At 42.0% G+C, this 21,724-nt stretch overlaps 2 protein-coding genes across 8 annotated transcripts in view; both read right to left on the bottom strand.

Moving 5' to 3' along the window:
* atxn7l1 (ataxin 7-like 1) overlaps positions 1-6,973 on the bottom strand; it is a 28,599-nt gene extending 21,626 nt beyond the window's left edge. For 3 of the 5 annotated variants that reach the window (XM_084573200.1, XM_084573198.1, XM_084573199.1), the window contains exons 1-3: positions 6,528-6,973; positions 6,015-6,089; positions 776-877 (exon numbers count right to left, since the gene is read on the bottom strand). In XM_084573200.1, the coding sequence (XP_084429326.1) occupies positions 776-877; positions 6,015-6,089; positions 6,528-6,624 (274 nt within the window). In that variant the 5' untranslated portion in view covers positions 6,625-6,973. The other 2 variants (XM_084573201.1, XM_084573202.1) reach the window with 2 other exon arrangements.
* Positions 6,974-10,020: 3,047 nt separating this feature from the next.
* Positions 10,021-21,084, bottom strand: sypl1 (synaptophysin-like 1). Of its 3 annotated transcripts, none has more exons than XM_084573928.1 (6): positions 20,795-21,084; positions 20,156-20,345; positions 15,395-15,513; positions 15,093-15,297; positions 14,816-15,007; positions 10,021-12,764 (listed from the first exon to the last, which is right to left on the bottom strand). In XM_084573928.1, exons 2-6 carry the CDS (start codon positions 20,225-20,227, stop codon positions 12,633-12,635), a joined length of 720 nt encoding a protein of 239 aa, XP_084430054.1. In that variant the 5' UTR covers positions 20,228-20,345; positions 20,795-21,084; the 3' UTR covers positions 10,021-12,632. The 3 variants fall into 3 exon arrangements, with proteins under 3 accessions (XP_084430054.1, XP_084430053.1, XP_084430055.1); XM_084573927.1 differs by having other exon boundaries at positions 20,859-21,084; XM_084573929.1 differs by lacking the exon at positions 20,795-21,084 and having other exon boundaries at positions 20,156-20,393.
* Between the last annotated feature and the right edge of the window lie 640 nt (positions 21,085-21,724).

The following is a 21,724-nucleotide window of genomic DNA, read 5'->3' as shown; positions in this document are numbered from 1 at the left end:
TCCAACAGACCTTTTTTTTTAAAAACACATCGTTTCGCACATTTCAACTTCCATTTTATTAGTTTATTTAAATTTAATGTATAGCACGAGAGCTGACCGCGGAGGAGAAATATGCCGGCTAAGGTTAATAGCTGGAGATTACAGTCTCCATAGCAACCGCAATCACATTTTCTGAAATGATGGTAAGCTTACATGTGCATGAAAACTGTGCAGCTTAGCATTCATGCATCACAAGTTCTGGTGACGCCGAGCATTGTTGAAGACTCTTCAGCTACTTTGACACCTTTAACCGTAAACGTGTTTATTTCCGTTTAATTCTTCAATGTTTCAGTCAGTGTGTCAAATGTTCCTCGAAGCTCTTGAGAAAACACATACCAGCGTGTTTTATTTTGAAGAGCAGAGATGTTCATAAGTAACCTTAGTGGGTGTTCTTTTTTTTGTCGTATAAAAATGCATGTGCACAATTCAACACCTGTAAATAATTTAGTATTTATCAGCTCTCATCAGCCTGCTGGGTATAAGAGGGCATAACTGTGTTTGTGGATAAGTTGCACAGAGGTTATGTCTTAAAGAGCCCTGCAGGCATAAATAGAAATGGCTGTATTGATCTGAATACCACCGTGTGTACATGTTTGTTTTGTTCCTCAGTCCAACAACAGGCAATACCCCCCCAGCTCTGTGTGTGTGTACGTTAGTGAAGTGTAGATTATGCCCTGAGGGTTCTGTGTGTGTGGATGTGCCCTGAGGGGGGTGTGTGTATGTGTGTGTGTCTTACCATAGTGTGTGAGGATGCCCTGAGGAATGACCACCTTACTGCAGACATGGCAGACAATAAGACAAAAATCCTCCAGTACAGGAAACTGGCTGTAGAGCATCTCTGAAAGTGAAAGGACACAAATCACACCATGAAACAGATGCCGGCGGACAGATGCAGAGAGAAATTTCATAATCAGAGGGAAATCCAGCACATTTTTCCGGAGCTAGCATGCATATTTATACACACACGAACACAAAATGTTGAACAGAAAGAAAGACAACCCCCCTTAAAGTAGCAGAATTTTGCATTTTTGTAAATTAAATATAGTGTGGAAGGCAGCCCAAGGGGGGGACTTCAGTTTAGAAGGTGGATCCTGTAAATCTTAGACAGAAAACTGGCACACACAAACTTCACAAGTATGCAAAATATGTCACATCTGACCAGACGCTAATCCCTCATATCACCACTGACACGGGCAAAACCCAAAAATATAAAACAGACACACGGATGATCACTGCGCCTTCTCATGAACAATATTAATTATGTCCGTTGGAAAACAGCTAATATTTCTCTTGGCTGAGCTTTGGGAACCTAATCTTCTTGAACCTAAACAAACTCCGCTGACAAAAATCACAGCACTTATTAGCACAGGGTTTAAGTCAGACACGCTGAGGGGAGACGGGACGCGTACGGTGTTAAAAAAATAAATAAATAAATAAAATCTGAGAATGTGCGAGTGTCTGACAGCGCGTGTCGTCATGACCTTGCATTGCTGGCATGTTTGCCTTCATTCTGGACAGCTGGGGAGACAGACAGTCACGCTCAGCCGATATCAATATGAGTATGTATAGAAACAGGATCTGCTCTGTCACTCAAGGTCAAAATGCACCGTATTACATGCTGTATGTACATAATGTGCGCGCGCTTTGCTGAACACGACACAGAGAGGCTGTGACTGATGTGTGTTTACATAAAAGGTCAGACCTCTGCTTACTCATACACGAAGTCTTCAAGGATGCATACGTGTATATTTCATGCCGTTAGAAATAGATTAATCATCCTTCAAGGCTACTGGTGAGCAACCTGCGTATGAGTAATGATGCATAAAAAAAAGTAGTTTTCCTTCCCCAAACAAATAAACTGGAGAATGAGTGAAAAATAATTTTCAAATATTGTGATATTATCTGTCAACAGGTTGTTAAGTCGTCAGAATTAATAACTGCAACGCATGCAGCTGAGCTGACAGACTGGAAGCAGTACTTGCAAGTGCCTGCCAAATAGTTTCTGTTCAAAAAGTTGTTCAAAAAGTCTTTCCTGTAATCGTTTTCAGAGGAAATTAGCACATTTTCTGAAGAAACTACCGCAGAGGTGCTGCCAAAATAAAAAAATAAATATATATAAAAATTACAATGGCATTTTCTGGCAAGTTTTTAAGGTATGCCATAACATGAAGAGACATTAACAGGAAAAAGCAAGCAAGAAGGCAATTTCCTCTGTATATGCCAACTCAAATGCAAACTAAGTGTGTATTTCTGCTGTGCGTGGGTGTGTGTGTGTGTGCGTGTGTGTTTGTGTCCGAAGCCAACTGCCACAGTCTGCCAAATGACTGACAGGCCAGAAAATCAACTACTAAAACAATCAGTCACTGGTGAATAAGCATGTTTGGAGCCACTAAAACAATCCATCATTGGACACTGATTATATTTATAGTAAGTGAATCAGCCTCACATTGGTGAATTAAGTGTTTGGAAAGAAAGTGGTTGACTAACACCAAACAAAGACACAGCAACACGTTTCTCATAGTAAATGACTTATAATAAGTTTTCGGCAATCGTAGCGATATTACAGTTCAAGAGGGCTACAGCAGCAGCTTCAACTTAAGCTGTTTTCTGAACCAGCATACCAGATAATTATTGGTACAGCACCAAAATGTCTGATAGAGTAAACAAGCTGACTAGCAGTTGGCAGGAAGCTAATGTTGCAGAACTCAGTCTAAACACGCAACTAGCCTCTCCTTCTTTATACAATGTCCCAAACACAAATCCTGGTTATGGAGTTAAAGACCTTCCGAGGGTTTTGTCCCGAGCCATTATTTTCTTAATGAGAGTTAAACAGGCTCCAACAATAAAGGCGTAAAGACATGGTCATCATTTTAAAAATCTTAAAACCTACCGCTCTTATATTATTTTTCCAGACAAGAACAAACACTGACTGCTGTATAAAGTTTTAGGTCTTCCTGTAAAAAGAACTTTCAATTCATTTCATTAATTTTGGCTGCATATAAAAGCCACGTCAACTCCTTTCATTTACTAACCGATCACAGATGGTTAAACTATTACTATAATTGAATATCTAGAATAAATACATTCATGTCTAGTGTATTTAAAGCTTCAGTGGGTGGACATTTTTCTGTCCTTGGGTATGCCTACAATTCCTCAGTCCCTTCTCTACTTTCTATTTTTCTCTTCGACAGTAGTCAGATTGTCTCTGGCGGTTATCCAGACTTCATAGAACCCAAGGCATGTTTCTAATTCTTGTTTTTCCGGCATAGTCTTCACTTTACCCCTAGATGCTGTTAAGATAATCGGCCTCCTCTGCTGTGCTTGTCACCTCTACGGGCTTGGCAAGAGTTTAACATCTGGTACGCTGAGAAATAAAAGGATTTAACAGGCACTGGTCGGTCGGCGATAATCAGCATTAACCTTTCGGCAAAGGCTTGAATGTAAACAGCGCTGTAGCTTTAAATGTTCCTATAAGTTCAAGCTAAACCCAGTCCAATCTCTTCATAGTCTTGATTCACTTTTCACATTTTCCCTATTTCAGACCTTGCTTCAATTCTTCGTTATTATTCACACTCACAATTTGCCCAATAAGGCGTTTTTTTCATATAGCTCCAGTTGTCACATCAATGGTCCAGAACCCAACTTTATACATATATCATTTTGTTTTCTGTATTCTGCGGTTGAAAAGATAATATGACTAATTTGAGCTCAACAAATCGCTGTACAAACAACGGTCTTCCATCTACTTGATGACTAATGTCGAATACTAGATTACGGATACTTTTGAAGGCCTTTAGCTAAAAGGTTACAAAACATCAATGACACATACTGCACACAGCATTGTTCCATAGCCTGCCACTGTGTGGTGGGTTCACCTGCGTATATGGCAGCTCAATGCATTCACACTCCAAGTGCATGTGCACATTTTAATCAACTATTTCTTTTTTTATGATAAATCCACTTAAATGATACCAATATACACTAAAGTATAACCTAAAGCACTGCTATAACAATGTGACGATCAGACAAATCTATCTCGACTAAAGTAGACATGCAAGTAGCAACGTTACAGTAATGTCTATTTCTAGCGGGATGATGACAGTGGCTAGCAGTCCAGTGAGACTAAGTTGGCTGTTGTCATTTCCACATGGACAGGGTGAGACATAGATACGAATCGTGACCTCCACCACGCATCAAGTACTGCCAAACTGACCATACCGTCCACAAATGTGTGTGAGTAATTGTCAAGTGAGTAAACATGTAATAATATGTGAATCAATTATGAATCACGATCTACTAATGCACAAATAAGATACGTTCCCCTGTGTGTGTGTCTGCATATCACTCTCAGCAGGCCCTCAGAGTCATGCTGCCAGCAGATCAACAATTCTGGAAACACCGATCCAGTTTGGCTCAGACAGAGGAAGATGAAGCATGTGAGTGTGTGTGGGAGGGGGAGTTTTGGTATTTGACCAGAGAGAGTGAGAAGAGTTTCCCCGGCTCTGTGTGTGCGTCAGTGTGCTCCTACGAAAGCTACAGCGCACTCAGACTCACAGGGATGACTCAAGGGTGTTAACGCGCAGCGTGTGCTGCTGTGGGTATTTATACGTGGTGAGCAGAGGAGAGGAGAGGAGGAACTCCTCTGGCTCTGTCTTCAGGCGGCGTTAGTGTGTGGAGGTTGGCACTCGCTGCTTCGGGGCACCCTCACATACCCTACACAGGTGCACACAAGCTGAGCCCATTGAGGACAGATTATGAGTCTCTGGCTGACAAGATCGACACTCCAATAGAAGCACCTATAATTGGCTGCTGCTGATAATGTCAATCATTCAAATAGGTGACATATCCTAGGTTAAATGGACTACAGTTTGTCTTGGATTACAGTTAATGCCATTGTTAACAGATCCCTTGATTCCCTAAACTCCTTCCAGGAATAATAGCCTTGGCAAAGTAAACATTACACATCTGATCAGCACTGGGAAATAGCTTTTTATTAATGGCACGGTAATGAAAAAGTAATTTTCTAATAACAACATTAACGTCTACAGAGGCAGCATCCGTTTGAATGAAGGATTGTCTTTTTCGCCTTTTCTCTGGCAATACGTGTCTCGATACTTGAGCGACGAAAAACACAGCAGGAAATTAACTGGAAACTATTAATACAATGAATTAACAATTCTAATAAAAATGCCAAACAGACTATTGTTTTATAACTACACTCACTTTGCTCGTTCGTTAGGTGTACTAGTGACAACTAATGCATTCTGATGTAAAAGCCCTCCACTAAAACTTCCTGCAGGATATGGTATTCAGAGTTTGTTGCAACTGTGTTTTCATTTTGTGGTTTGTAGTACTGTTGAACTGCAATGTGTTGTATTGACACATGTTTCTATTATTGTTGACAACCCCATTTCAGTCAGTGGGCTCGGCTAAATAACAGTTTAGTTTAACAGTACCACAAATGACGTCCTTCACAATGATCACACAGTTAAATTACCACCTTCCTTGCACTGTTTCAGCATAAACTTAACATTATAAAAGTCATAGCAGGACTGTTATATTTATTTTCAATACCGAAGCAAACCTTTTGGCAAGCGGGTGTAAAAAAAAAAAAAAGCTCCTCAAATGTGAAGATTTGATTCTTTTTTTTTGTCATGTATGAAAATAAACTGTAAATATTTAGCTAGCTACAGCAAACAATCTCAATATAACTGCCTGGTATTTTAATCACACATGATAAATCAATTAAAGGGGGCAATACTAATTAGTTTTAGCTTCTGATACAGAAGGGACAGTAATGCAAAACAGTTTATTTTAATATAAAGGTTGTATAGCATCCTGAATGCTCAATATGTCAGAACTGGTGACAAACGACACAGCTAATGCTAATGAGGGTGAGTTCAAAAAAACAAAAACAAAACAATAACAAACCCTCACCCTGTACGTGACAGCGTTTAGTAGTACGACTTCCTTACCTTGTTTGCTGAGCCTCACGGCTTCACCGAGGCAGTAAAGCTCTCTGTCGCTGTTATCCACGGACGAGTCTGCGTCTGGGTAAACAAAACAGCCACTTACAAACGCGGAGGGGCACACACAACAAACTTTGGGGGCCATGCGTGGAGCCCTGCTGCTTGGCGAGGCAGGCTACCGTGGTTAGCATTAGCCAGCCCTGCTGCTAGCCTCCTCGACCAAGTGGAGCTGTCAAAGCTAACAAACTTACAGCTGGACAGTTGACGGGGGTCGCTGGTGCACGCGCCAACGGCACAAGCGGCGGCGGTTAGCGTCGCTGGCCCGCGCGTGCACGACTGTCAAAAACAACCTATTGATAACTGCCATTTGGCCGTGATGTTTCTGACAGTTAGTTTGCTGCGCTCTGACAGACCCTGCATGGTGGAGGAGCTTACTCAACTCAATCACAGACAGTTGGACCACGCACTTCCCGACAGTTTGTCCGCAAAAACAACAACGCTACCGACGTGCGAACTTACTGTCAACAAAACGTAATTTAGCCGCACTGACGAAGGAAGACCAAGGCTCGCAAAGGAAGGTATCCGGACTTGGTATTTGGCGATCCAATGTCGCCATTGCTCTTCCTTCTTGTTGCTTCGCTGAGAGCCGTTTTCCTCTCTCTCTCTCTCTCTCTCTCGCTCTCTCGCTCTCTCTGTCTCACTCTCTCTCCTTCGCACGCAGCAGGCGAAAAACGAAAGAACGAGATATGCTGACGTCGCTGTCGTCAAGCTTCGGCTGCGGCTCGGCATCTTTCGGAGGGTTGAGAGGTTGAGTCACAGATGGGGGACTAATTCACGAGTTCAAAAGTTCAGGTTGCAGATACCTGTCCAGAAATAAACCTATTCACCTGATAAGGTTCGTCAGTGTAAAAAAACATTAAACATCATTGGGATAAATTACTTTTACATATAATAATATTTATAAGAATTACATAAAATGTATTAGTAATATCTGCCTGTTATCAAAATGCGGAGACAAACGATTTAGAGTAATAATTTTTTTTTTGGCATCACTGTATGAGAGAGGGTGGCACAGTGGCGAGGTGGTTAGCACTGATGCCTCACAGCAAGAAGGTCACCGGTTCGAATCCATGGGCCAGCTGGCCTTTCTGTGTGGAGTTTGCATGTTCTCCCTGTGTCTGCGTGGGTTCTCTCCGGGTACTCCGGCTTCTTCCCACCATCCAAAGGCATGCTCATTAGGTTAATTGGTGATTCTAAATTGGCCGTAGGTGTGAGTGTGAATGGTTGTCTGTCTCTGTGTGTGGCCCTGCGATGGACTGGCGACCTGTCCAGGGTGTACCCCTGCCTCTCGCCCGATGACAGCTGGGATAGGCTCCAGCAGACCCCCATGACCCTTAACAGGACTAAACGGGTATAGAAGATGAATGAATGAATGAGAGACATGTCATTGTGCATATTTTATTCAATAAATCTTTCTTAGACGTTGAAACATTTTCTTGTGATAATTATCTCTATCTGCTAAAGGCGGGACGTTTTAAGAAATGTATGACTTGTTTGCCATAAATAATTTGAAAATATCAAAATTATTATAAAATATTAAACCAGGCTGTAGTGAACATGTGGCAGAAGGAACCATGTTTAAAGCCTAAAATTTACCAGTGCCAGTTATAAACCTTCTCTGTTCCCCATTAAAATGAATGATAGGAGGGTTTGGCAGGAAGTTGCAAAAGAATCAGTGTAATAGTTCTTGGAAAGGTGAGGGCAGAACTATGAATAACAATAAAACCCCTTAATCGTGTAATATTAAGACGTTAATGACTCAGATAATGTTGTAAGGTTACAGCAATAAAATTTAAAAGGTTCTATTGTGGGAATAGTAATGCGTTCATCCTGAGGTTGATTTCACATTACAGTGAGTGGCCGGGTAGGTGGACAGAAAAAAAAAAAAAAAAGGGAAGGTGGAACAGAAGTGGAAGGAAAGAGAATCGGAAGCAAGACACAAACAAGATACATAATACAAGAATAAATGATACTTGTAAATGATGCATGGTGCATGTAAGATTCATAATGGGTAGGAGGGATGGATTATTGAACAGCTCAAACAGCGTGCTCATGAAGTTGCTGTTATAAGAATAAACAGGAGCACCAAGACAGAAAACTATGTCAGTGATGACAGACATTACAAGCAAGTACGCTGGCATAATGTGTAAGTATCACAAGCAGATCAGAAAAATTATGAATGATAGTTAGGTTATGTCAGAATAAACTAGTGTAAGCAGTGAATATATGGGAGGTTGGCTGGGGTCAAGTCCACACATTAAAAACAGACAACTCCAAAGATTAGAAACATGTAGCTCAGATCAGAAACAGACCAGAAACATGCAACTCATCAGATCAGCAACAGATCAGAAACATGCAGCTCAACAAATCAGAAACATGCAGCACAGCCAGGAAACATGCAGCTCCACAGATCGAAAACAGATCAGAAACATGCAGCTCAACAGATCAGAAACAGATCAGAAACATGCAGTTCATCAGATCAGAAACGTGCAGCTCAACAGATCAGCAACATGCAGCTCAACAGATCGGAAACAGATCAGAAACATGCAGCTCGTCAGATCAGAAACATGCAGCTCAACAGATCAGCAACATGCAGCTCAACAGATCAGAAACAGATCAGAAACATGCAGCTCATCAGATCAGAAACAGATCAGAAACCTGCAGTTTGTCAGATCAGAAACAGATCAGAAACATTCAGCTCAACAGATCAGCAACATGCAGCTCAACAGATCAGAAACAGATCAGAAACATGCAGCTCAACATGCATTATGCAAGTGAGGCACAAACACCCAACATGATCAGTAGTTGGGGACAACTAAGGGTATTTTGGTGCAGTGAAACAATAGAATAGGGAACCTGTGAATGACTATACAATGCTTTCGGTCATACAATGCAGTGTATGTGACAGTATTAGGAGAAAACCAGCATGCACATAATCTGTTTTTTTTTTTTTTTTTTTTCTGTCTTCAGTCTTCTGTGGAAGTTTTATTTATATCACATATGTTTCTCCAGAGTGAGAATCTCAATCAAGTAAATCCACTTGAATTCTCCTGGTCAGACAGTGTCACCGAACACAAGGATGTTCAGATTCTCAGTGAAACGCAGCACCAGGTCGAGTTCATGGCACTACATTGACCTCTTGTGGCTGAAAACTAAGCCTGCACTTGCGTGTGCAAACTGAAAGAAACTGCTAGGAAATAAAAGATGACATATGGATTAGTCTTATTCGGAAAGAAAATAAAAATTGATTTCCCGGGAATAATGATGTGGAAATCAAACAAATAATTAAGGATTAAGCACTCTCCCCAGCGCACACGTACACACCCACTTTACAGCTAATCGATTGAGTCTCGTAAACCCTGAACAGCACAAAAGGATTCAAATTCTACATGACACGAGGGAGAGATCTTTAACTCGTCTTAATCAGAGAAGGTGTGAGAAAGACAGAGACGGGTGGAGGGTAAGAGGAAATGGCAGCCAGGAAATGGCCTTGATTGGCTTATGCTGGTGTGTCAATCAGGTCAGACCCACGCACACACACAGACACACACACACAGACACACACAACCACACACACACACACACACACACACAAAAGTTGATCATTTATATCAGTTTTATTTGCATAACGCCAATTTCTAACATAGTCAGGTCAACACTTTACCGTATTTCTGGCTGAGTGCAATATTTCCTGTCTTTTGCAAACACACACACACACATTAACTGTCTTCCTATTTCCCTCTAACTCATCCACACACATAAACAGGACGACACAGTCACAATGTAGAGTTGTCACAGGACCAATCGGAAGGTCATAGGACAAACCAGGAAACACACAAATGTTTTTCAGATGTTTAAACCTGCACCACCACCAAAATGTGGAGTGCAACTAAAATTCAAAAGACTTTTTTGGAAAAAAAAAAAGACTTCTTTAGGCAGACACAAATTAGGCAGATGAAAAATGCATTCACTCAAGAGATCAATGAAAAAAAATCATTAATTTTTATTGAAAATGTCACACAGAGCAAATCACTCTTCAATAAGACAATTTGGCAGGTCTAATGAAATCATAAACAGAGCTATAGCTGATCGGAGGATGATCACAGGAGTGTGGAGGCATAGCCAGTACACCACACACACTTGCTGTTTCATTTGTCTTTGGGTAAGGTTAAAAGGGAATTTACATAATCCTACTAGGTACATTTTTACTATATCAAAACAAAATCAGAGACTAACCATCTATACACTGTGAAATGAAAATGAAAAACAATACAAAAATATGACAGTTCAGTTCATAAAACACAACACCAGCTCACCACAAGGATTAAAAAATAGAGAACAACATGGAAACATGAAAGAAGCTTAACCCGGGAAAAAAGAAAATAGTGCTTTGGCAGAATTTTGTTTTTGAAATGAATGCTGAAAAATGACAGATACATAGTAAAGAATACTATTACAACAAAAGAACATAACTATGGAAGGATTTATCTTTCGCAAAATATGTTCTGGACTAATATAGTACCCATCTCTCAAGTTCATGGACTCACAGTGCTTTAAAAGACTTTCACTAAACTCCTATGAAGCACCACATGAATGCACCGTACACAAAAGCATCATTCACATAACGTACAAACTTCCTTCTAAATGGGTTCGAGGCCACGTTGCACAAGAGTATTAAAGCCTAAAAGCAAACAGTTTGTATGCATAGGTTTTTTAAGAAAGCTTTAATAAAGGCACCACATCACATACGCTCGCAATAGTTGTGTAAATAAACAATCGTAGCTTAGCTTCGTAAAGGTACTGCAATTCCTGCTATCGGCCACTAGAGGGTGAACGCCGTAGCCAGCCAATACATTTAAATGAAATAAATAATATCGGAGAGAACTGCTTGATTCTTCAAATAACAAATGCGCAAAAAATAACACTTTTTTGTCTAATTTCACAGCCTTTATCAAATGTACCATTCATTAAATGGAGTTGAAGCTATATGTATCTCAATGACTCTTATCTTATTTCCAAATCAGAAGTCCGGACAGATTGGTAACTTAATAATACTTTAACCAACTCGTAATCTGGGAACCCATCTTCTAATGTGTTTTGGAGCTTCTGTTGTATCTAGCTCATACCTGTGTGACAAATAATGCATATCCTGTTCCATGTCCACGCACTGTTTACCGTCCTACAAACTACCTGAGATGACAGAACAGAGTAAAAGTTTAGAGGCAACATCTGCTACTGAACAGTTTATGCTCAGTAACCAGCGTCAAAATTCAAAACATGTTGTAATCATTAGACAACACATGGAGCTGAATCTGGATTTTTCTATACTTTAAGAAGCCTTATTATAGAGTATTATGACATTATGCCTCACAGTAAATAATATTACCATCTATTTCATCCTGAAAATCTTGACCACACCGTCCTCCCTGCAGTGGATGTTTAAAATGTAAATCTACCTCCAAGTGCTCAGTTTGATGTTACAGAGAAAGAGATGGGTTCAAAGTACCTGACATTCATCTGCATGAAATTAAAACCACCACGCTGAACGTCTGGGACCCTTTCTGGCATCGAGAGGTTAATTATTACACAACCACTGTCAATGTGGTGTCTTCAGTCCCACTCTCTTCTTTTTTTCCATGTTTGTCCATGCAGTTGATCACTTTCTCTATCAGACTGCAATCCTTCCTCTCAAGACGGAGTTTTGTTTTTTTCTGGCGCACTGGATGCTTCCCAGATTCCATTTAATACTTCTCGACCACCAGAAACTACTGAAATCATAGAACCGTGGTTACATTAGTAACTTTTATCCCCGTCATACTTCTGGATGCTGTAGTCTCTGCTGTCTGTGCCCGGTTCAAAAACTCTGGTATAGAGCGAAAAACAGAGAGACTTAACTTTGGTACTGATTAGGCCTTGAATGTAACAAAAGTTAATTTTTTCCTAAAATCGCTTGACGCTAAAGTGAAAACAGAGAGAAAACCTCTCTGTCTATATACAAGCTTCCTAAACATATGGTCAACACATTTGGTCATCCTTTGCATGTATCTGCTAGCTAAACCATAAGACACATTCAAAAGTACTTGACATACTAATTGCATTGGTGTTGCTATAGTTTGTGGAACATGTAATAAAACAATAAAGGCACATTAAATCTTTCTCCACCTCTCCTACTGCTGCAGGGATGTAGAGGAAACATTTGGGGCTACGTACATTTCTTTAAAAACTAGTTTGCTGTGAGTGTGCAAGGATAATAAATCAAATCATTTTGGTTAAAAAAATCTGCTTTGTGTATTGATAAGGTCCATATCCCCATATCCAGTAGAACAACGGTTCAATTTTCCACCAGTTTATCCTGCATTTTGTGTTATCTTTATTAACTTCTCAGAGCATTATTGTGTATATAATCATGTCTTCACGCACAGTTTTCTTTACCTGTATGCTTACTTGTGTGTGTGTGTGTGTGTGAGAAGAGTGTGACTTTTTGTCAACGACTTTCTTTTTTTCCTGTGGTAGTCGGTGTGTGTTGCGTGTGTGACTGCGTCTTTTCGTACGGCCGCGTGTATGTTAGATGGGCGCAGGGACCTGCTGCCTTCCAGGTCCAGGTTGGGACGAGAATTTCTGGGAGTGCCAGCGAGTCTCCTTGTACACAAACCAGGCGTTACCCGCCCACACAAACATGTTGAGGTAACCAAAGACCTGGAAGAATGCGGACAAAAACAACAAAGCATTAATAATGCCGCAAAATCGATTAATCAGCATTAGCATTGTGTTAAGATACACAGTATGAGGGAAAGACCACTGAAAAGCTGAAGAAATGCGTCAGCAAATTCAAAAGTAGTAGAAATGACTGTGACTATCCTGTTAGTGTGCACCTAAACGACACTTAGCATCTCTTTATGATATGGAGAAGGCTGAGGTACGACATAGAGGTGGTGACTGCAATCTATTAGTGACAAGATGTGAAGCTTTTGGATCTTTACATTCCAGAGAACGGCTTAATGACGAGTTGACACTTTATGTTACGACTGGGATCATCCATCCAGTCATGATCATAACCTACTGCCTATTAGACTGACTCACATGCAGAAATGTGAAGATATAATAAAGATCCAGTAAAGATTATTCAAGTCCATTGCGCAGGGGTTTTCTCTTCTCTTGCTTAATGATCTGAAAAGATGACTGCTCTTATAAAAATGTGGCTTGCATGAGCATAAAAGCATTCTATTCAGCATGTAGTTTAGGCCTTGTCACACCAATACTCCCCTTAAAACCAACAGAAATGTAATTATGTTAGCCAGGATTTCTTCTACTGAGCCTAACCTTCGGATTTGATTAGTAAAAATAATGAACATATTGATGTTATTATATATTAGGCTGTCTTGAGACACAGCAGTGCTTTGGGCTAAATGTTAGCAAAGAAATGCTAGGGTGCTGATATTTTACATAGACTGTATAAAGATGGACGGCAGAACTGCTCCTCGAAAGTGAAGCCAAAGCAAGTAGAGCTCCCCCTGGTGGCTGGCTGCAGTATACGTCATAAGCTCCACCTCCTCCATGTTAGTGGATGGGACCAAACTAAAACTCTAAAATACACATCAAATCATTTTTTTTCAAGGATAGTTTCTGTCATTTTAGGTCGTTAATATAATGTTGATGCATCTTCAAGTGTCAATTTTTTGGATGAGTTTCGTTCCAGTTAGTTATTTGACGCTATAGAAACAGGATGTGACATAATGACGACTACCAGTTCCCATGCCACCCGCTATGTAAAACGGTCCCATAGGACCGTGACAGTTGTAAAAAAATAATCCAGCATTTCCTTGTTACTGGTGGAGGAAGAGCAGAGCACAGTAAGTAGTTAATTAAACGGAAACGCGAGTGAGTCTGGCAGAAGTGTGGCCGGGTCATCGATATCGTGGCTCCGTGTGGCTCCACTCTTGGACCGTACTGCGCAGACTCTGGTGTCAAAGTCACAAGATGGTGCTGCTCATATCCCCGGGAAAATAGCGTCAGTTTGGCCAATACAAGGAAGTGGCGACACATTGTCCATATTTATATACATTCCATGACATTTTATCATCTTTGTTTAGCATGTTAGCTTGTTAAATGGAACTATTAGTATTTTGACAAAACCTCAGTCTTGGAGACATTCAGATTTCATAGTGTGAGGATAACAGTGTGACTTAAGTGATCGTCAAAGTCATGTGATTTAAGATTTCATGAGAGGAGCCCTTTTGTGGTACCCAAGACCACGAGCTGTCACGATTTCGCTGCTAATATTTTAAAACGTAATTGTATTAAAGTTTTAACCGATGTCATCAAATGTCAAATTTATGGTAGCAATCCTTCACTCCAATGTGGAAGACTACCCTATGGACAAATTGACATTCCTATCCCCTTAGCCACGGCGCTAGCATGGCTAAAAGCTGAAACTTGATTTGGACTTAACAGTTTCACAGCGTGGGATGTGACACAAACTGAACAGGGCACAGTGGTAAAATGAAATTGTAATGGCTCGGTGTCTCATGACTATTAGTCATGTTTATGCTGCTGCCTGTTAGTGCAGTATTGCAGAAAACAAGGCAATGGGTCACACTGAAGAGACCATTCTATTGACCAACTGTGTGCATTCATGGGCTGATCACTTCATCCATCACTTGCATCGGCTTTACCAGAATTGAACGACAGCTGTTGTGAACACTGACTTGATCCTGACAACCAAAGTGTTGCTCAGTATTTCTTCTCACCACAGAAATGTTGAGGGTGCGCATGTTGGCGAACTCCGTGACCTTGCAGGTGACGTTGCTGGCCTTGCAGAGCGCCAACGTGGCACTGATGCCGTCGGTGCCTGTGGCGTCCTTCACGTTCTGCAGCCCCTTCGCCCAGGCGGACGAACACACCAGCCACAGGAAGACCAGGATTGCTGTGATCACAAAGTCCTGGGGAGAAAGAAACCAGATTCTCTCAGTCCTCTTTGCTTTAATTTTGTCTGTTGGACGTGTACTAGAAGGAAGGTATACTCACAAAAATGGGTCCAAAGTCAGAGTCCTTGTAGACGTGCATATAACCTAAATAAACCAAGAGAGCCGCCATGCTGTACAGGAAGCAGACGATGCCGATGCCTACGAAGAACTCGGCAGAGGAGGCCGAGTCTCCCACCATGTGTGTCGTAGAGACCGAGTGGTTGCAAAGCGTGGTGTTTCCATCGACGAGCGGGAACTGGCTCAACCTGGCCACAGTGATCATTAAATTAAACGCTGCAATTTATTCTTTTTATTTTTTTAAAAAGCGCGGAGAAAATAAGTGAAAGGCATTGGAATCCTCACCTGAATGGGTAGTGAAAGTTGGCATTGAGAGTTTCATTCTTGCCATCGCCGCAGTGGATTGATATGAGGTTCTTTCCAGAGAATCCGCCGCAGCATCCAAAAGCAAATATGGCTGTGAGCTGTTTGGACAGAAATGAGCGGAGAGAGGAGCGTTAGCGACACGGTTGAGATTGACGTGAAGAAACCTGGTGGGGCTTCCAGACACTGGAGATTTGCGAACGCATTCCAGGACAACATGGAGCGACGCACGCACATAAAACAAATCGGCTGAAAATATGACGGGATCATGAGCTCTTTATTTCTGAAAGAGTTTCAAGGATTTTAACGATCGCTTAACAAACCATGACAAAACAAATGAGGTCTTTTAGCGACTACATGACTGCTCTCTTAAACATGTGGCACTAATGCCGCCATTCAGCTCCTGAATTCTTTTCTCACAGAAAGGCATCTGATTCAGTGTGTCGACCATGTGACACTAATGCTCTCCTTAAAACCAACACAAGCTAAATTCTTTTAGTCAGGGCGGCTGCCGCTAACCTCAACCCTCCCAACTGCAGGAGGCGGAAAACAGCGATCATGTAACTCACCACCGCGTGCTAAGCTCATTCAAGCCCTCACTGAGATCACTTTACATCGCCATGGGTGAAGATGATTTGGTGTGAAAATGTGCAGCGAAAACCGCGGTATACCGCCGGATCCACGGCAGGCATCACTCTTTATCACACGTCCTGAATGAGCCTCCCACAGCTGTGCTCCACTACAAGACCGATTCAGAGATTTAACAGTACGCCGATAAACACTGAACTGCTTTCTTGGTTCTGCCGCAAGAAAAGCAAACAGGCCGTTAGCTCAGCTTCTCTGTGCCTTGCGGATATAGAATATGCATATTTGGAATGAATGCTGGAATCCAGTCAAAGCAAGAGCCCCAAAGATTACAGAGTTATATTTCCATATACTTGGCTGTTTCCCAAAAACATCTTAAACCTGCATTTATTGATTTTCACCTCGGGGCAGTGCAAAAGCCTTTAAATGCAACACTGACTTTAAAAGGTTGAGCACATCTAGCAGACATTAGGCCGTAAAGAGTAATCTTCGCTCTGCTTCCCGCTCTGTTTTGCCAACTTTTGAGGGACGTACACGGCTCTTTAGCAGCTAAATACCAAACTACGTTCACTGGCGAGCAGCTCACGTTGCATGTGGGCTGTGAAGCTGCAACAATTAGTTAATAAAACACTATGTTGAGGGTGACTGGCGGGCTGATTGTTAAAGTCCATGCAACATAACATGTACAGTTCAGGTCCGTGGTCTTTAAACCTTAAACCTTAAACTGAATATGCTTTGGTTTTAGACGATTTTTTTGACTCACTGGAAGGCATTTCTTATTCTGTTACAGATTTATCAGTAACAAAGAAAACCACTGGTTGCAGGACTAGTCTCCTGATTGGGAATGTATTAGCCACAGTGGGAAAGAAAGTAGACACGACGAGGGCGACCATAAACCAAAACAATGTGCTGAAAGGCATTAAAACTCTGCTCGGAGATGACAAATGGTAACCACATGTGTAACTGATACACGGATCAGGCACAATATTATGACCACCTTCCTATTATTGTGTAGGTCTCCCTTGTGCCTCCAAAACAGTTGCGACTCATCAGAGAATGGACATGGGCCTTCTGAGGGTGTCCTGTGCTGTCTGGTTGTTTGTGGGGGGCCTTTGGGTCCTATAGGTTGAGGGGAGGGGCCTCTGTGGATCATCCTACAGATACTTGATCAGTTTGGGATCTAGTGAATTTGGAGGCCAGGTCAACACCTTGTGCTGAGTTGTGGGGATGGTTGCTGCCATCAAGGAGTGTCACTGCTATGGGGTGGGGGGTGCATGGTCTGGTCTAGGTGGGTGCTACATGTCTAAGTAACATCCACAAGAATACCAGGTCCAAAAGTTTCCCAGCAGAACACTGTATCGTCACAAGGTGGTCGATGTTGTTTACGTCTCCTGTCAGTGGTTATAATGTTGTGGTTGATCGGTGTATGTCTATAGGCTAAGACAGACCCACGACCAACAGAAAGCCAAAGTCAGTGTTCACCTACGAGGACACACCAAACGTTTTCAAGAAACACTTTTAAACCGACCCCTGAAATTCTGTTTCATCAGCACAACTGCGCCACAAACGCGCACACCGAAAAAACGCTTACAACGGCTTTAGCTTTAGCTTCACGCCGCTACAGACCCACACACTGTACATCGGCACACACACACACACACACCTCGAGGCTTCTCTCCAGATGTTCCTCCAGATGTCACTGGCTGCCACTTCCTGTTTTTCTGGCAACGCACAACCAGTGAGCGACTTCTCCTGCATTCCTGTTTCAACGATTTTGTCACCCTCTCACTTACAAGGTCATGTGGCAACAGCATGGACGAGCGCAGCAGCCAGCACGCCGCAAACACTTTTTTATCTTTTCATGTTCACATTTTTAAATAATTGACTCCACAAGTGCAGCCGAGTGTTTTGTCACGTCCCCAGTATTGCTCCGTCCTCCTCTGTCCCGTGGCACCTTATCCAAACAGCGCGGCTGCCAAAGACTGTGGACACACTGCGCTACCTTGCCGGTCTTTTTGTTGGCATCCCCAGACATCCGCAAACCCCCTCAGTACCAATTTATGAACATTCCTGAAACTACAGCTCACAATCAAGCTGTGAGGCAGAATCTGCACACGCAGACACTGCTCATAATGTGCAGCAGAAGAGGAGAGGCGTGTCAGAAACAGAATAATGTTCCTCCAGTCAGTTCTGATACAGAAGTCCAGGTCAGTCTGACCAAAAACCACAAAGCCACCGGAGGAAGTGTCTATTTTAGCCATTGTGTTTCCTTGCAAAAACATAAATGTGGTCACAAGTCCAAAAAGAGTGCAGAGGCTTGTTATCACTACTCCACATGCTGAGTGAATGGGGTAGAATTGTAGTATTTATTTAAGCGAAACGGGAAGTACAAGACGCCACCTATGTAAGCAACGGATACAATGGAAGCCAGTATGTGTTCAGTTAGGCCTTCAAGTATTCAATAATGCATTTATTAATTAAAACCTCATTGTGCTGACGACTCAAACTCCTGTACCTAGTTAATGTTATTCAGTGTCGTCGTCAGTACTGTTGTGCAAGACAGGATCCCTTTGTGAAAGGTGATTGGCGAGGTCTTGGACGAAGGCAGGAAGGTCACTCAGCTCTACCTGCACATTAAGTTCAACTCAAATTTGCAAACAACACCTTCTGGGGTGTTTCTGTTTCAGGTTATTGAAACTGCCAGTCCGTAGCCTGGCTGCAGTCATCCTCAACCTCGGTCTCATGGGGTTATAACCCAACGGTGGCAACGCTAGGGAGTGGTGACACTTCCCGCAACGCAGTGAGGAGGTGGGCTCCTGACTTCAGACGTGACAAAGAGAGCCTGAAGGACAACCCTCGTCCCCTTAGGGGCGGTCGTCGTCACTACACAGTAGACCATTGACGAGATCTGTGGCAATCAGTAACACAAAGGTGCCACAGAAAGTGTTATCTCCCAGGAAAATGCCCCAAAACTCCCGGGGGCCTGACGAGAAGCAGATTAAGGAAAAATCTTGCCGTTTCGTTACGGCCGACCCCAAGAGATTTCTCCGGCAATTTGTAACAGTGGATGAGACTCTTTCAACCAGAGATGAAAGGACAGCTGAAACAGAGGACACACCCAGAGTCTCTCAAGAAAGCCAAACTCGTTTCAGACGGTCCAAGACGCCAACGTCTACACAGAAGTGATCCGTACGCTGAATGACTGCTGGACTCAGTGTACAGATGTATGTAGACTCCTTCTACCTTGGGCCAGGAAATGATCAACTACCTCTCATGTGAATACGTGCAAACAACTTATCACCCAGAAGCCCCTCACGATAAGAAAATATTTGGTATTAAATAAGTGTTATATAAGGCCAATTCTCAGGAAACACACACACACACACACACACAGTCCAGTCCTGAGTCAGATGACTGAGCGTTGCTGCTGCTGCTGCTCTGTATCTCTGCATGTGTGTGTTATGAGGAAATAGAACAGCTGAGAAAAACTGTAGCCTGGATGCATTACTCTCACTGACCCAGTTATGTAGAGCAGAACTGATTACTGGACTTTCCATAAGAAACTGTTGCATGCTCTCCCACGACTTGAATGCTCAGGGTTCAGTGTAAGCGAAATGTTTCAAGTTATCCTGAGGTAAATTATTGGTAAAAGCTGCTTTAATCTATAACTGCTGCGGTCTGGAGAGCAAGCCCACGCTACCAGCAGTGGACAGGACTGATCTGAATTGACTCCTACAGACTTTTCTGTGTCGAGCAAAGTCTCTTTCACTAATTCCTCTAAATATATGGAATATTTATTTACTCTATATAGATATATAGAAGAGTAAATATCTGTATAGATATTTACTCATTCTTGTCAGCATTAGTGTTGCAAACCTCAAACTACGCTATACATATATATATATATATATATATATATATATATATGGATATGAAGAACTTTCTTTCTATCAGTGTGTGATGGATTTAAGTGCATGTGCTTTGCAAGTATTTTGGAAAGTTCCAATTTAAAGCAGATTCCTTTTACTGAAGGGTGAAAATGGCCTAAAAAAAAAAAAAACAGGGAAACTCCAAAGAAGGACTTAACCTCCCTGTCCACGGGGAATGACACACACACACACAGTCAAACACGATCACAGTGACTCGCATGTAACTTACCCACTCCACCAGTTTGACGAAGCCCAGGGGCTCCTTCAGGGGCGACAAGTTCAGCCGAAATCCGGTCATCATGATTGCGCTTCTGATCCAAAATTTTTTTATCCAGTTGCGCCTAAACTGTGGATGGTGGTCCAGCAGGGAGGAAAAGGGGGGAGTTGTCTAAGGGAATGACGTGGTTTTGCTGCCGACGCTGCAAAAAATGATGATGAAGATATTTGAGAAGAGATTTTTTTTTTTTTTTAAATCCAGTTTTTCACCGAAAATGAAGAAATTTGAGCCACGAAGACAAGGACACCCTACTTAATAAAATACAGTTTGATTCAGGAACTTTCATACAACAAATGTAAATGTAAAAGAAGTCAAGTGGTTATTTTTTTGCAGTGTAGCTGGAAAGGAAAAAAAAAAAGAATTTCCTTGCGCTCCGCTTGCTGATGCGCACATAAAGCGCGTAAAGTGTGCCAAACTTCGCTTTGCGTTTGGCGTCACTTATATTTAGTTACAGGGAAATGATGCCAAATGCAGAAGCGCAAATGTACCTGAAGAAACAGTTTTCCCCTTTACGGGACAAACATCAAAACCCCCCAAGGACTATTCAAAAATATCCTGCAGCTGCAATAGGTAACGATTTTCTGTTCTTACAGCAAAAACCCCATGCAAATTAACCTGAGGAGATTCAGTTCCGCAAAACTTTTAGATAACTCACTTCCGAGGGACCAAAGGGTTTAGGAAGTTCCCTATTGAGTTTCCATTGGATCCATCTGCTAGAATATGGAGGCTGCCTCCTCCTCGCTGAGTTTGCAGTTGCTGTGTTAACGCCTCCTTGGTTCTGCTGACTGGGTCATATGACTCTTGGAGCAAAGCACAGACTGTCAAAACTCCCCCAGCTAAAAGAAAAGGGGGTTATCTCAGGCATCAGATGAAACTATGACTTAAAATACGTCTTGAAGTGATGCCCCAGGTGTCATAAAACAAAGCATATTACATTTTTCCCATACCGTGTAGGTGGAACAGAACTTTAATGATTAAAGGGAGAGTCCATTGATTTTGCATTTGTCAGCACGGTTATAACGCTGGTGTTTGACTTTAAAATTGCTGAAAAACATTTTCATTTTTATGGAAACTTACATTTTAAATCAGATATTTAGGCTAAGCATATTTTGGTGGTATAGCTTACATTGTGGGTTTTCTAAGATCTCACAACTCTGCTTGGTTAGCATTAAAGGTCCCACATTCTAGACATTTTTAACAATTTAATATTATCTCACGTGTCTCCAAAATGTGTTTTTAAAAATCTCAGCTCAAAATACAACAGATTGTTCATTCTACCGTGTAGGTTTACTTCACTGGTTTTGGACTTGTTCCAGATGAGCTGTTTTAGCGTCTGTAGCTTTAAATGCAAATGAGCTGGAACTGACCACGCCCCCTCCCAGAAGACCCCCGATCTCCATAGCTGGAAGCAGGCTGGCAGTGCCATAGTTAAGCAGGGCAAATCAAGGCAGTATCAACCAGGGACGGGGTTTGTCTAATCTCTTACAGTGACTTAACCAAATAGCAAATCTGAATGACTCC

This window comes from Chelon labrosus (assembly GCF_963514085.1).
Source record: "Chelon labrosus genome assembly, chromosome: 23".
Classification (NCBI taxonomy): Eukaryota; Metazoa; Chordata; class Actinopteri; order Mugiliformes; family Mugilidae; genus Chelon; species Chelon labrosus.
This window is presented reverse-complemented; position numbering and strand designations above follow the sequence as displayed.

Excerpts from the sequence above, each read along its gene's own strand:
- sypl1 (XM_084573928.1), bottom strand. The coding sequence starts at position 20,227 with ATGATGACCGGATTTCGGCTGAACTTGTCGCCCCTGAAGGAGCCCCTG. Across the intron at positions 15,298-15,394 it reads AACTTTCACTACCCATTCAG|GTTGAGCCAGTTCCCGCTCG; the intron begins GTGAGGATTCCA and ends CACTGTGGCCAG. Across the intron at positions 12,765-14,815 it reads GCACCCTCAACATTTCTGTG|GTCTTTGGTTACCTCAACAT; the intron begins GTGAGAAGAAAT and ends GCATTCTTCCAG.